The sequence below is a fragment of the Podarcis erhardii genome (assembly GCF_964252035.2).
Source record: "Podarcis erhardii genome assembly, chromosome: 10".
Taxonomy (NCBI): domain Eukaryota; kingdom Metazoa; phylum Chordata; class Lepidosauria; order Squamata; family Lacertidae; genus Podarcis; species Podarcis erhardii.
The window spans coordinates 76,642,185-76,658,114 of NC_138500.1; the positions used below are offsets into that span (position 1 = coordinate 76,642,185).

At 45.1% G+C, this 15,930-nt stretch overlaps 1 protein-coding gene across 7 annotated transcripts in view; it reads right to left on the minus strand.

The window, feature by feature from the left end:
• The window catches only part of ITPR2 (inositol 1,4,5-trisphosphate receptor type 2), a 355,772-nt gene that overhangs the window by 63,296 nt on the left and 276,546 nt on the right, over window positions 1-15,930 (minus strand). For 6 of the 7 annotated variants that reach the window (XM_081879042.1, XM_081879045.1, XM_081879043.1 and 3 more), the window contains one exon: window positions 5,015-5,134. The exons of the other annotated variant lie outside the window; for it this stretch is intronic. In XM_081879042.1, the coding sequence (XP_081735168.1) occupies window positions 5,015-5,134 (120 nt within the window). The remainder of the gene's footprint in view (window positions 1-5,014; window positions 5,135-15,930) is intronic. 7 annotated transcript variants of the gene reach the window in all.

Consider the following 15,930-nt stretch of genomic DNA (forward strand, 5'->3'; position numbering starts at 1 on the left):
ACCATTGTATTCAGAAAATAAAATTGCTAGAAAATAATGTTAGGTATTTAAGTCAGTTTGTGTCATGTTTGAACAAACATGGTCACTTTGGTCACTAGCAAGGCAAATCTGCTGCACCTAATGACGTATTCCTTTCCTTCCACTAATAATTACCAATTAACTCAGATTACTACTGTATGCTTACAAGAGAACCCAGGGATAATATTTTGCTTCTACTCAAAAGAAAAATGCTTCTCTCTCTCTATTTTTAAGAACTTTATCAATGGAAGTGAATGGCCAACTGTGCTAGACAATCAGGAGAGAGATTAATTCAAACTGATGTTTGTATACTGTGAAGACACATCAATATCATGTTGTGTAAATTTCTTTTAACCGTAGCAGGTGACAAAAGCAGTTTTCATGATGCCCATCAGGAGATAGTTGGGTTTGCATAGGTGATATCAGCTAATGAAATGCCCAATTATAACCTGACAAGTGAACATCATTGTGTACATTATCAATAAACATGACAGACTTTCCAAATAATATGCATCCTGTTAAAAGCACGAGAAACCATTCTTTATTACTAACTAGCACCCATTATGTAAAATATATTTTTAGTCTATTGGAATGGCTCCTAGAACAGTAGGGTGAATTCTTTCCCTTGTCCTTAGGCTCACACTTACTGTTACCTCTCATTATAGTTTCCTTTTTATACTGGAAAAGGCAGAGGATCAAAAGGGGAGAAAAATGAGTGTGGGGAAAGGAGATTGGGCCAGGTTATTGATTCAGCATAATAAAGTAGTGTAGCTTTTCACTGCTTTTACCTTTTGAGGAGGCAGGTGTTGGTGGCATTGTATGAGGTACGTTTGAATACACACATTCAAGAGTTAGGGCAGAACCATCTCTCCGCATAAAGGCAAATAGCATTCCATGTAGATTAGACTAAAATCTTCTCCTTGAAATGCTGGTTTTTATGTGCAGGGGGTTCCTCCCCCATTTTTTGAGTACTGAAATGCCCCCTCCCCGCCCCCGCCCCAAGCCCAAGTTGGAACAGTCAAAGAAAGGTTTCACCACATGATTTTCCTGATTGTACAAAGTGGGCCTTGAGTGCTTTCACCCTGTTTTTAATGCTACACTGTTGATTGGCACAATCCAATTCTATTATAATCAAGGAAGTTGTGCCAGTGAAAGAGAAGACTGTATCTGAAGCCTCTTCTACTATTAATGCAAATGGACAAAGCCTCTTTAAAGCAGAGGTGGAGATCCCAATGCTTTTCAGATGTTGTAGGACTATGTCTCCCATCATTTCTGCCCATTGGCAATCCCTGTTGGCTATGACCAATTGGAGTTGCAGTCCATCAACATCTGGAGGCCTGCAAGTTCCCCACCCCTACTTTAGAGCCTACTGTGTCATAGAATCATAGAATCATAGAGTTGGAAGAGACCACAAGGGCCATCGAGTCCAACCCCCTGCCAAGCAGGAAACACCATCAGAGCACTCCTGACATATGGTTGTCAAGCCTCTGCTTAAAGACCTCCAAAGAAGGAGACTCCACCACACTCCTTGGCAGCAAATTCCACTGTCGAACAGCTCTTACTGTCAGGAAGTTCTTCCTAATGTTTAGGTGGAATCTTTTTTCTTGTAGTTTGGAACCATTGCTCCGTGTCCGCTTCTCTGGAGCAGCAGAAAACAACCTTTCTCCCTCCTCTATGTGACATCCTTTTATATATTTGAACATGGCTATCATATCACCCCTTAACCTCCTCTTCTCCAGGCTAAACATGCCCAGCTCCCTTAGCCGTTCCTCATAAGGCATCGTTTCCAGGCCTTTGACCATTTTGGTTGCCCTCCTCTGGACACGTTCCAGTTTGTCAGTGTCCTTCTTGAACTGTGGTGCCCAGAACTGGACACAGTACTTTATTGTCGTGGTGGCAATAAAATGCACGATGCTCAACATGCTTTGAATGAATGACCACAATAAATGGAAGAGAACTTGTGAAACGGATTGCATTCAACCAAGTCCTAGTCAGAGTAGACTCACTGAATTGAATGAATCACAGTTAGCCATGACTATTAATTTCAATGGGTCTACTCTGAGTAGAACTTAGCTGAATACCACCTGTTGTATTTTCTAACACGTGTCTCTATTTCAAGCATCATTTGGAGCTTTTCCTTTTCTTTACTTTCCTATTAGTGTCACTTGCTCCTTCCTTTTTGTTCTCCTGAAGTTTGAGGCACAGTTAACAATAGACAAAACAAAGCACTGGAGAGACCAAGAACAGCAGGTAGGTTTGGCACCCCTGCCCCTTTGAGGTTCATCCATCCTAGTGAGTATCTGCCATTCTCTCATATAGGAAAAGGGAGGACCTGAATCTGGAGAAAACAATGCCGGGGGGGGGGCGCAAAATCTTCTGATAGGATGACTAGACTACCAACCAATCCTCATCTTATGGAGGGTGCAATGTGCCTCCATGCACAGGACACACAAGGCACATTGTTCCCTCTCCCAAGCCTCCCCCACCTGCAATGCACAAGCCACATGCATCTCCCCAGTTACGACAACAAACATTTACCTAGTAGTTAGTAAACATTGCTCATCTCATGCAAATTATCTCTTCCTTTTTACTGGAGGTCATAGGAAGCATCTAGCGATGCTGTATGCAACAAACAGGTTGCATTTCCCACCATTTCTGCCACTTTTGCCAGTATTTTACCATGGGTTGTGGAAATAATGTTGCATATGCTAAACTCTCATAAATGGTTCAGCCCTATTACTTAGAATTTGCATCTCATCATGGGCTCTAACCATTAGTACAGGGGATGAGGCATTGCTCTTGATGGAAGCAGCAGTTTTAGGAGGGAATTAAGCTAATCATTTGTGATCTATGGAAACAGTGACCTTAAATGGCAGGTGGAAGTAGGATGAAAAAGAGAGGAAAACAGTAACACAAAAACGGCAAGCAAGAAGATGCAACACAGGAAAATACTGATAAGAAACAATAGCTTGCGTATGGGAGAGTAAACATGTGTGTCTTGCCGATGTCTCATCTAGGAGCATGTGGTGCTATCCTATCTCCCACATTACATTGCAACATATTTATATCCAGTGCTTTTTTTCTTAAAAAATTGTTTAGGGGTATTCTCATTTTCCTTCTCATATTGAAATACTGCCCCTCAGCGAGGCCAAACTCAGATTCACAAAATGTTTAGGGGTATGCATACCCCTGCATCCCCTAGAAAAAAGCACTGTTTATATCTTTCTAAGCATGGAGGGTCAGCAACTTACAATAATGCTTTTGGTAAGATCAACCACAAGTAGGAGCAGGAAAGGATGTGGCAAAATGCAGAACTGGCTACTGCCTTTTATACAGCAACAGAAACTGAGAGTCTGAGTCAGTGGCGTAGCGTGGGGGTGCAGGGGGGACCGGCCGCACCGGGCACAACATCTTGGGGGGGCACTCGCACTCACAGCTCTCTGCCCCTACCTGGCTCACTCACTCTCTCTCACTGCAGTGCTGGCTGTGCGAATCCGATCCGAGCCGCTGGGTCGCCGCCCACTGTGGAGGGGGGGGTGCCAGGCGTGCGGGGGGGGGTGCCTCGAGTGCTAAAATCCACGGGTTAGGGGGCGCAAACTATTTGCCTTGCCCCTGGTGCTGACAACCCACGCTACGCCACTGGTCTGAGTGCCCCCAAAATAAACTCTCGTAACAAGGCTGAGATAACAAATAGAGGAACATGAATCTAGTTTCTGCGGCTTCTTGTAATCACTGCAGAGATTGCAAAGCTTTCCTGAGGCCAATTAATATCCAGGATATTCTCCTGCTGGGACTCAAAGGCCAAGCTAAACCATATGAACTATGGCAAGCTTGTAGAATTTGTAACTCATCAAGACAAGCACAGGCTAGTAGCCTACCAGTTTGCTAGTAAAACTGAATTATTGTGTCGTAAAATGATGCATGTCTAAAAAGTGTGTCACCAACATGAAAGGTTTGGAAAGCTCTGGTGTATAGAGTGCCACTTCTAGTTATCAGTGTTAGGCAATCTGAGTCAGCAGTGTTGCTCAACTAACACTCAGGAAATGCTGACATACAGTAATCATCTCAGGGATTGCATTATCATTATTTGGTTATATGGGATGATCTTCTGTGGGACGATAAGTTGAGAAAACTCAACTAATGAAATCACAGCCTGTGGGTTGCATCCACTACTCTGCAGACATAGTGCCACTGATGCAATGGGACTTCTTTTTCATCTCCTCCCCCTGCACGTCCCCCAAGTGTCTGGAGGTGATTTTGAGGGGCAATGGAAGACTAGAGGGGACAGGAGAGGAAGAGGAATTTCCATTGTGCACGCAGAATGCTGTTGCACCAGTGGAGCTGCAGTGTTGCATATTGCTGCACCCAAGCTTCCCCTGCCCCCTCCCCCACCTCCCCTCCCCACCTTGGCCACAGCCGTGTGGCCAAGGATGATATGCATACAGGCTTCCTATCAAATGCATTTTTCCAGCTGACAGGTCTGCTTTTTCAGGAGAGATAGGCAAAGCTTGATTGGTATACAGGACACAGCTAACCAAGCTATTTTCCTATGAAGTCAGAAAATACCACGTCTCAGGAGTGCAATGGATCCAAATCCCAGGACTCCTGCTGAACGCTGCTGCTACTCCAATGGAGATAGGATTCTCCCCTCCCTTATCTGGTGGTGGGCAGCAGTGGAAGGAGGTCCCTGCTTCCTTTGCCACCTAGTAGGTCTCTGCCCTTTGATTCTTTCTCATTTCCCAGGGTGCCTCCAATGTGGTTTGCTGCATGGGTGTGGGAAGTACTGGCACACTGCTTGGGAATGCACTGCAACAGCCCAAAATTTCACAGACACACAGAGAAATATTTTTTGTAACAATTTTCAATGGTAAGGTATTAACTAACTTCAATCCCTTCCCTACTCACCCGGTACTAAGCCACACTGAACTCAGTGGGATTTACTTTTCAGTAGACAGGTACAGAATTAAAGCATTCACAGGGCAACGCAATGCAATACCTGATGAGCTAATATATAGATATTATGTCCAACATCTTTTGGCGAAATACCGTCACCCCCATTTTCCTCATCATGTTCACTCTCCAGACCCTGACTGTACGCATTCTTCATTACATCCACCTTCAAAACAAATTGAAATGCAGTTGACATGAAATATACTGACGCTAGTTTCAAAGTAACAAATCAAATTTGGATTAATTTCAACAGTTCATTTCAGAGAGGACATACCGTTACATATTTTTTTCAAATGAAGAGGAAATGTGCAAAAGTTCATTGGAGTATGTGGCGGGGGTATGAGTTACGTACCGTCCTCCTTATGAACGCTTCAGGTAACGACCTCCGCTAACCCAGAAGTATGTCTCCTGGTAGTGAACTTTGCGAGTGGAAGTTGAGTGGCAGCAGCGCAGCGCCCCATTAGTGAAACACGCCTCAGGTTAAGAATGGTTTTGGGTTAAGAATGGACCTCTGGAACGAATTATGTTCATAACCAGAGGTACCACTGTATAAAGAAATTTCAGTGGGGGAGATGGAGTTATTTTTATTAAGGATAATGGTGCCCATTAAAAGGAAAACTAAGTGGACACCAGAGTTTCTCATTTCCAAGTTGCCGATCAATAGGGGTATCCAACTGCTTGCTTTCAGAGAAATAAATAATGCGTAAAGGTCAGATAATCTTTCTTTCATCAGGAAACATCACAAAGATGGGATTTTTTTTTTCTTGGAAAAAAAAATCAGACAATGGAAATTTTAAGAAGTTGTGGAACCAAAGTATTACAGGAAAACTAGTCTGTATGACAAAAATGTTGACCAGATTTTTCTCTGATGAGAAACTGTGAATAAGAGTTGTTTGAGCTGTTAAATCCTTGGCCAATAACTAATTTTTGAAATGGAGGAGGGGATGAAAGGCCTGCAACATTGACTGCACCCACTTTTCCATGATTCTCAGACGTGGGGTCTATAGCCTTCATCTTTTGCTTCCCTTATTCATATCCACTCAGTATTGACACTGGCTGGGAGTCAGCAGTGGAGATCCAGGCTAGAAGTCTGAAGGAGACTCTGTCTCTCTCTGTCTCTCTCTCTGTGTGTGTGTGTGTGTGTGTGTGTGTGCGCGCGTGTGTGTGTGTGTGTGTGTGTGTGTGTGTGAGAGAGAGAGAGAGAGAGAGAGAGAGAGAAGTCTGTAGTTGTATGCTGGAAGAGAGCTGCAGATAATGGGGATGGAGTTGTCAAAGCCCTCTTGCAGTTCATACTGGGAAAGACTGGGTGAAAGAACCTTTCCCTGCATCTTGAATTGTACACCTGAAGAAGAATGACCCTAAAGGGAGCATTTGAGATGTTTCTCTACTAGCCTTCACCAACCTGATGCCCTCCTATGACTTCCATCAACCCTTTCAGAATATTTGGAGGGCACCAGTTTGGTTAGGCTGCCTCAGACCATTAAAATTGTTTTTTGTTTTTGTAAGAATCCTCCATGTGGCTTGCGCAATGTCTAAATGACCCAATGAAATTAGGTCCTGCCCGCATGGCTGCAATATTTAAATGGTGCTCCAGCCACATGACCACAGGGTAGTATGGTAGCTCAGAAAAGGAGATGTCAGCCAGGAGGACTCTAGTTTAAATGTCACTTCTGCCATTAACTCACTATATGGCCTCAGGCAAGCCACTCTTTCCCAGTCTCTCATCTGGAATTACTACATGGGAGCCCCCCCAACCCCCCCTGTGTAAATTGCAGGTGTGGGAGAGTGATCTGGATTAAGACTTCAGCAAGATTAAAACCCCACTACCCCCATGCCAAGATCCCAGTCTGGACTGGATCCTCTGTAGCTGCAATTTGCATGGGAGGAGACTGTTATTGGAGTGGATTCCCCCAGTGTAAACTGCAAGTTTGTTGGTGGAGAGAGAGAGAGAGTAGGGGAATGAATAAGGAAGATGTTGTTGTTTAGTCGTTCAGTCGTGTCTGACTCTTCGTGACCCCCTGGACCAGAGCACGCTAGGCACTCCTGTCTTCCACTGCCTCCCGCAGTTTGGTCAGACTCATGTTTGTAGCTTCAAGAACACTGTCCAACCATTTCGTCCTCTGTCGTCCCCTTCTCCTTGTGCCCTCCATCTTTCCCAACATCAGGGTCTTTTCCAGGGAGTCTTCTCTTCTCATGAGGTGGCCAAAGTATTGGAGCCTCAGCTTCACGATCTGTCCTTCCAGTGAGCACTCAGGGCTAATTTCCTTAAGAATGGATGCGTTTGATCTTCTTGCAGTCCAAGAGTCTCCTCCAGCACCATAATCTCTCAAGAGTCTCCTCCAGCACCATAATTCAAAAGCATCAATTCTTCAGCGATCAGCCTTCTTTATGGTCCAGCTCTCACTTCCATACTGGGAAAACCATGGCTTTAACTATACAGGCCTTTGTTGGCAAGGTGATGTCTCTGCTTTTTAAGATGCTGTCTAGGTTTGCCATCGCCTTTCTCCCAAGGAGCAGGCGTCTTTTAATTTCGTGACTGCTGTCACCATCTGCAGAGATCATGGAGCCCAAGAAAGTAAAATCTCTCACTGCCTCCATTTCTTCCCCTTCTATTTGCCAGGAGGTGATGGGCCCAGTGGCCATGATCTTCGTTTTTTTGATGTTGAGCTTCAGACCATATTTTGCGCTCTCCTCTTTCACCCTCATTAAAAGGTTCTTTAATTCCTCCTCACTTTCTGCCATCAAGGTTGTGTCATCCGCATATCTGAGGTTCTTGATATAAGGAAGATAGAAAGAGAGTGTAGCCCTGCTCACTTTTGGCTCCAGTCCTGCCCACCATTGGTATGTGGGCTGTAAATCAAAGGAAAAAGGACCGAGACCTGCTGTCAGGGACTCAAGAGCAGGAGCACAGGGAAGGGAGGAGATGGAGAGCGAGGGGGAGCAATCCGAGGGCAGCGTAGGAGAAGATGACAGTAGCCCGAGAGATTCCATGAGCCTCTCCAGCGAATCAGAAGATTCCCAGAGGGAGGCGCCGATGGCCAGGGCAAGGGGGGTCCCAGGGGGGACGCGCCAGAAGCAAGGGGCCAGCGGGGACTCCCAGAGCAGCGGCTGGAGATCAGGACCAGCTTCCCCACCAGAGCGCAGTGGGGGGGGAGAATCCCAGGTATCAGGGACAGCGTCTCCTCCAGGAGGGAGAGAAGAGGAGTTAGGGTTGACCACGCCTCCACCGGAGAGCGAGGGAACGGTCAAGAGGAAGGTTGCCGGCTGGGCGCGCGCGCCAAGTTCAAATGTACAGGCGAGTGGCACAGCAGGTAGCCCGGATAGGGAACCAGGTCCTAAAGCCCGCCGGAGGGAGGGGCAAGAATCAGAAGAGTCAGCGTCAGAAGAGTCCAGAAAAGGTGAAACCCCAGCGGGCAGGAGGGCCCAGAGGAGGAAGGAGCTAAGGAAGAGGTGGAGCAAGGCTAGAGTCTTAAACTGGTGTGGAAGGGGAGGAGACTCAGACAGAGCTTCGCCGGTCTAGGGTTTAAGACGTAGAGCTACGCGCTACGGCTTTGAAATGGAAACTGAACTTCAATAAAGACTTTTGTACATAACGACAGCCTGGCGTTGGTCCTCTGTGAGCTGGGACCTAGGGGCAGCTCTGACAGTAAGCTCTGTCTCCATAAAACTTTAAAGGGAAGAAAATCAAAATAAAAACAATTCAAGATAAAGAACACTTTTTGGAGAGAAATTTTGAGGACTTTCAGAAAGGAACTGTGAGTGAGAGGGAAATACCGGATATTGCAAACTTATCATTTGGATTGACTCCAGCACCGACCGATCAGGAACAAGAACTTGGAGCAGTCGGTGGAAAAGATACCCAGTAACAAAAATGTCTCTGCAACTTCTGAGTTGGAACTGCAATGGTCTTAACCATCCCCGAAAAAGGGCCCAAGTGTTTCATATACTAAAGAAAGAATATTTAGACATAATATGCTTGCAAGAAACTCATATTGCCAGGATACACAGAAAACTTCTGACAAATAAGAGATTAGGACTGGAATTTATTTCCTCAGATAAAGTTAAGAAAAGAGGAGTGGTGATCTATGTCAAGGAAAAATTGGAACCAAAAATGATCTTTAAGGATGAACAAGGAAGATTTCTGGCAGTGGAAATTCAAACTCAAGGAGAAAAAATTCTGATTGTAGGAATCTATGCACCTAATGAGGGGAAGGCTGAGTTCTTCAAGAAGTTGCATGAGACCTTAATGGACTTTATGGACTATAAAATTATAATGATGGGTGATATGAATGGAGTTGTCTCCACAAATATGGATAAAGCTCAAAGACAAGTAATTTCTAAGGATGGGAGACTACCAAAGACTTTCTTCGAACTGACTGACACAATGGACTTGATTGACATTTGGAGAACAAGGAACCCTCTGGAAAGAGAGGGGACCTTTTTCTCTGAAGCAAAAATGACATGGACCAGGATTGACCAAATATGGATTTCTAGCAATCTGGCACCAAGGGTTAAAAAAACAGAAATCTGCCCAAAAACTTGCTCTGACCATAATGCAGTAAAGATGGAAATGAAATTGACAACAGCCGGAACCTTCAGATGGAGAATGAATGACACCCTTTTTAGAGATGAAGCAATTTATAAAAAGGCCCAAAAGACATTGAAAGACTACTTCGAAATAAACCTAAGAACAGATGTGGAAAGAAGAATAATATGGGATGCAAGCAAGGCCGTGATGCGTGGTTTTCTAATCCAGCAGAATTCGATAAAGAGGAAACAACAGAATGAGAAGAAAGAAAAAATTTGGAAACAAATGAAAGAAGGAGAGAAGAAACTGAGATCAAAACCTAAATCTCAGGAGATTTTAAGAGAAATAAAGTATCACCAGACCCAATACATGGAACTGATGAACCAAGAAATAGAATGGAAAATAAAACAAATGAGGCAAAAGACTTTTGAATCAGCAGATAAATGTGGGAAACTGCTGTCATGGCAACTGAAAAAGAGACAAAAGTTGAATACTGTGACATTTCTCGAGGTAGATGGAAAATCTATCAATAAACCAAATGAAATTAGTAATTGTTTTCAAAGTTTTTTCAAGAAACTGTATGCACAAGGGCCAAAAAATGAACAAGAGATAGAAGAATTTATTAAAAAACATGGACTGTCAAAGATTTCGGAAAAAAATAAAAGGATTTTAAATGAGAAAATTACGAACCAGGAAATAGAGGGTGCCATCCAGAATATGCAATTGGGAAAATCACCAGGACCAGACGGGCTGACGGCGAGATACTACAAAGCAATGAAGGAATGGCTAATACAACCATTGAAAGAAGTTTGCAACCAAATTCTGGAGGGGAAAAAGGCTCCCGAATCGTGGAAAGAAGCATTTATCTCACTTATACCGAAGACAGAAACTGAGAAACATCAAGTTAAGAACTACCGCCCTATATCACTCTTAAACGTGGATTACAAAATTTTTGCAGACATTTTAGCAAAAAGATTTTAAAAAGTGTTGTTAGAGGAGATTCACAAGGACCAAACAGGCTTTCTCCCAGGGAGACATATGTCAGACAATGTAAGGAACATTATAGATATTTTGGAACTATTGGAGACTGATATAAATAGAAAAGCAGTTTTGATTTTTGTGGACGCGGAGAAAGCCTTTGACAATATTTCTTGGAGCTTTATGAAGAGGAATCTCCAGGGGATGGGGGTAGGCCAAAATTTTGAAAACGGTATAGGTGCAATATACTCTGAGCAAAAAGCTAAATTAATTGTGAATGGTGTGGTTATGGACGAGATCCCAATAGAAAAAGGGACACGACAGGGATGCCCAATATCCCCTCTATTGTTTATATCGGTCCTGGAGGTGTTGTTGAATATGATTAGAAGGGACCAGCTGGTTGAAGGAATACACCTCGGAGCTAAACATTATAAGTTAAGAGCATTTGCAGATGACCTAGTTTTGACTTTGCAACAGCCAGAAGCCAGTACAAAAAGAGTTTTAGAACTAATTGAAATATTTGGTCAAGTGGCAGGTTTTAAATTAAATAAACAGAAGACAAAGGTACTGGAAAAAAATCTAACGACGGGGGAAAAAGATAGTTTTCAAAGGGAAACTGGTTTGGAAATAACAAAAAAAGTGAAATACCTGGGGGTGAATTTAACATCTAAGAATGTGAATCTATTTAAAGATACAGATAGGTAGCCGTGTTGGTCTGCCATGGTCAAAACAAAATAAAAAAATTCCTTCCAGTGTTGGTCTTTAAGGTGCTACTGGAAGGAATTTTTTTATTTTATTTAAAGATAATTATGAGAAATGTTGGTCGGAAGTTAAGAAAGATCTTGACATATGGTCTAGGTTGAGACTATCCTTGTTAGGCCGAATTGCTGTTATCAAGATGAATGTATTGCCGAGATTGTTGTTTTTGTTTCAGACATTGCAAGTTCTAGATAGGATGGACTGTTTCAAGAAGTGGCAGAAAGATATATCCAAATTTGTCTGGCAGGGCAAAAAGCCCAGAATAAAATTTAAGATTTTAACTGATGCAAAAGATAGGGGGGGTTTTGCTCTGCCGGACTTAAGACTTTACTACGAAGCGGCAGCTTTCTGCTGGTTGAAGCAATGGCTACTTCTTGAAGATACAGACATTTTAGACTTGGAAGGGTATGATAATAATTTTGGCTGGCATGCATATCTATGGTATGACAAGGCAAAGGTTTATAAAGGCTTTAAAAATCATATTGTCAGGAAAGCTTTGTATAATGTTTGGAATTGATATAAGGATTTGTTGGAAAGTAAAACACCCAGATGGTTGTCACCAATGGAAGCTAGAGCGGTGAAAAAACTTAACATGGATTCTAATTGGCCAAAATATTGTGAAATTATAGAATATGACGGTGAAAAAGTTAAATTACAGAGCTTTGAGAAACTAAAATCCAAAGTTCGAGACTGGTTACACTATTATCAGATAAATGAGACTTTTAAGCAGGACAGGAAACTAGGATTTCAGAAGGAGAGGTCAAAATTGGAAACAGAACTGTTAGAGACCAATACTAAGAATTTGTCTAAAATGTATAACTTGTTGCTGAAATGGAACACACAGGATGAAACGGTTAAATCAGCTATGATCAAATGGGCACAAGACTTAGGTCATGATATTATGTTTGCTGACTGGGAACAGTTATGGACCACAGGCCTTAAATTTACGGCATGTAGTGCCTTGAAAGAAAACATAATGAAAATGATCTATAGGTGGTACATGACCCCAGTCAAGCTTGCAAAGATATATCATTTGCCCAATAACAAATGCTGGAAATGTTACGAATGTGAAGGAACTTTCTACCACCTTTGGTGGACCTGCCCAAAGATTAAGGCCTACTGGGAAATGATCTATAATGAAATTAAGAAAATCCTTAAGTGGACATTTGCAAAGAAACCGGAGGCTTTTCTCTTGGGTATGGTCGGCCAATTGGTACCAAAGAAAGATAGGACTTTTTTCATGTATGCAACTACAGCAGCAAGAATTCTCTTGGCAAAGTATTGGAAGATGCAAGAATTACCTACTCTGGAAGAATGGCAGACGAAGGTGACTGAATTTATGGGACTGGCAGAGATGACCGGCAGAATCCGTGATCAGAGGAGAGAGACAGTGGAAGAGGACTGGAAAAAATTTAAAATATATCTTAAGAACTGCTGTAAAATTTCAGACTGATAAAATGTCAAGGGGTAAGAAACAGAGAATTATAGCTGTAAATGTTTAAGTTAAGAGAACCTGAGGGAAGTTAAATATAGAAATGGAATGAAGGATTGCTAAAAAATTGGAAACAAGGGTGCAGTGAAGGGGAGGTATGGGGAAGTCATGTGTTGTTTGTGAATGTTTTTCTTTGTGTGTTTTTTGTTTATGAAAATTAATAAAAATTATTTAAAAAAAAAAAAAAAAAACCTTCGCAGCGTGAGTGGACGCAGCGAGGGACGAAGCTTGGTGCTTTGCGAGCTCACGAAGATCGGAAAGGATGAGTACCGATGAAAGAATGGCAGCCTTGCAAGAAGCAGTCACAAGGCTTAACATGGAAATAGCAGCATCCAGAAAGAGAGAGGATGAAGCAGCCGCTGCCTGCTGGGATATGCAAACCAGGTTGGAAATGTTGACCAAACAGAGGGGATTGGTCTAGGAAGGAGGGGAGGCAGCCTTGTGTCTCATTTCGATGGGAGCCTGCAGCAGTATCCTAACTTCAGAGCAGACGTAGTTTTCGCGCTCAAATTGCTGCAGAAGGACTTTAGAGATGAGAAGGAGAAAGTGGGCTTCATACTGACTCATCTCCATGGGGAAGCCAAAGCGTGGCTGCGCAATCTGTGGCGCGATAATGACCCAGCCCTCCGAAATGCGGATGCCTTTATTAAGGCGATGGACGCTTGTTTTTTATCAGCGGTAGATGTAGATGTGGCCAGAAGGGAGATACATGGACTGAAACAGGGGAAAGCCACTGTACGACAATATCACTCCCGCTTTTTTGCATTGGTCAACGCGCTGGGATGGGAAAAAGACTCAGCTGCCGTCCGGGACCTGTTCTGGGAGGGGCTGAATGGGGCTGTGAAAGACGAAATTGCGAGGGGGGAGAGACCCCAGAGCACTAAGGAAGTCGTCCAGAGAGCGCTGGTGATTGGGGTGCGTCTGAAGAACGTCCTTGGAGCAAGGAGGAAGGACGTTGGGGACGCACGCCAGCTAGATCACCTCCCTTGTTTCCCAGGGAAACAGCGCGCGCCCAGTCCACACCTCCACTGGGAGGAGGAGAAGAGCCGATGGAGATAGGTGGTGCCAGGGCTCAGACAGCAACCAGAGCCCAAACACCAGGAGCAGTCAAGACGAAGGTTCCTAGAGGGAACAGGAAGTGTTACATCTGCGACAGTGCTCAGCACATGGCGAAAGAGTGTCCCCAGAGGATCCACAAGCACACTGCAGCCTCAGCAACAGTAAAAGAAGCAGTTCAGCAGGGAGAACCACTGCAGGGAAACGACGGAGTCTGGCTGGAAGCGGAGGCACTGGGGCCCAGCCAGACGAGTCAGTGAAGCAGTCCCCAGGGATCTTACAGCCCACAGACCCCCTCCCACCCAAACCAGTGGTGCAGCTCACCGCATCTCTCCAGCTTCTCAATGGGCTCACCATGGAAGTCCCTATTACCATTGACTCTGGTAGTAATGCAGACTTTTCTCAAGCAACATAACGTAGCGCTCCTACCAGCCACGATGCCCCTGAAAGTGGTCACGGTCGATGGCAGGGAGCTATTGGGAGGACAAGTGGTACAGCAAACACCGGCAATGGTGATGCACATTGGAAATCACCGCGAAGTCATCAGCTTCAACGTCACCCACCTGTCGGACACGCCCATAGTATTGGGCATGAGTTGGCTGGACAGGCACAGCCCGGCATTAGCTTGGTACCAGCGTCAATTGACCTTCTGCTCCTCCTACTGCGCAGAACACTGCATCCTCGCTAACCAGGAAGAGGAGGGGCACGAGGATGGACCACAGCTACACTTAGGCATGTTGCAAGCGGTGCCCGAAAAGTACAAAGAGTTTTTGGAGGTCTTCTGCGAGAAGGAAGCGGACAAGCTGCCTCCCCACAGACCATACGACTGCAAGATTGGCCTCCTGCCGGGGGCGACGCTGCCGACAGGGAAACTGTATTCCATGTCTGAGGATGAACTGCATGAACTCAGGGAGTTCATAGATCACAACTTGAAGCGGGGATTCATCCGAGAATCCAAAGCAGTGGGGGGCAGTCCTGTGTTCTTCGTGAAGAAAAAAGACACGCCCCAAAAGAGGCTTGTAGTTGATTACAGAATTTTAAATTCGAAAACCAAGCCCACGGCATTCCCCATGCCCAAAATCGACGACCTGCTCGCGGCGGTGAGGAAGGGACGCATCTTCACCAAGTTGGATCTACGAGGGGCGTACAATCTTATACGCATGCGGGAGGGCGACGAGTGGAAGACGGCCATGTTTACGCCCCTAGGCACCTATGAATATAGAGTTATGCCGTTTGGTTTACAAAATGGCTCCCACTGTTTCCAAGCCTTCATGCACCACGTCTTAGCGGGACTCCTCTACAAGAAGTGCGTCTGCTTCCTGGACGACATCCTGATCTTCTCGGAATCACAGGAGGCTCACGAGAGAGACGTCAAGGACGTTCTGCAGAGACTACGGGAGCACAGACTTTACGCCAAACTGGAGAAGTGCCAGTTCGACATGACGGAGGTGGATTTCCTGGGCTACAAGCTATCCGACAAGGGACTTGCCATGGACAGCGCCAAGGTCCGCGCTGTGTTGGACTGGAAGAGCCCGCGCAATCGGAAGGAGGTCCAGAAGTTCGTCGGCTTTGCCAACTTTTACCGCAAGTTTATCAAGGGATTCGCCATGCAGACGGCGGCCATCACGGACACCTTCAGCTCCAAGAAGAAGAAGTTCATCTGGACGGAGCAGGCGGAGCGGTCCTTTCAGACACTTAAGCGTCTCTTCGCGTCCGAAGAGCAGCTGCTACACGTGAACCCCAGCACGCCCATGAGGGTTGACACGGATGCCTCAGACAGAGCCGTGGGGGCGGTCCTGCTGCAGCGAGACCCGCAAGGGGACTGGAGGCCGTGCGCTTTCTACTCCAGGAAACTCAGCAAGTCGGAGCAGAACTACACCATCTGGGACAGGGAGTTGCTAGCCATCCATGCAGCTTTCAAGGCGTGGCGGCACTTCCTCATCGGGGCCAAACACACGGTCCAGGTTCGCACAGACCATAAGAACCTGGAGTACTGGCGCACGGCAGAGTTCCTGAACCAGAGACACATCCGCTGGGCGGAGTTCTTTGCGGATTTCGACTTCCAGATAGAATACATCCCGGGAGACAGCAACGTCATGGCTGATGCGCTATCCAGAAAACCGCAGTACCTCGAGGAAGCGGCACCGGT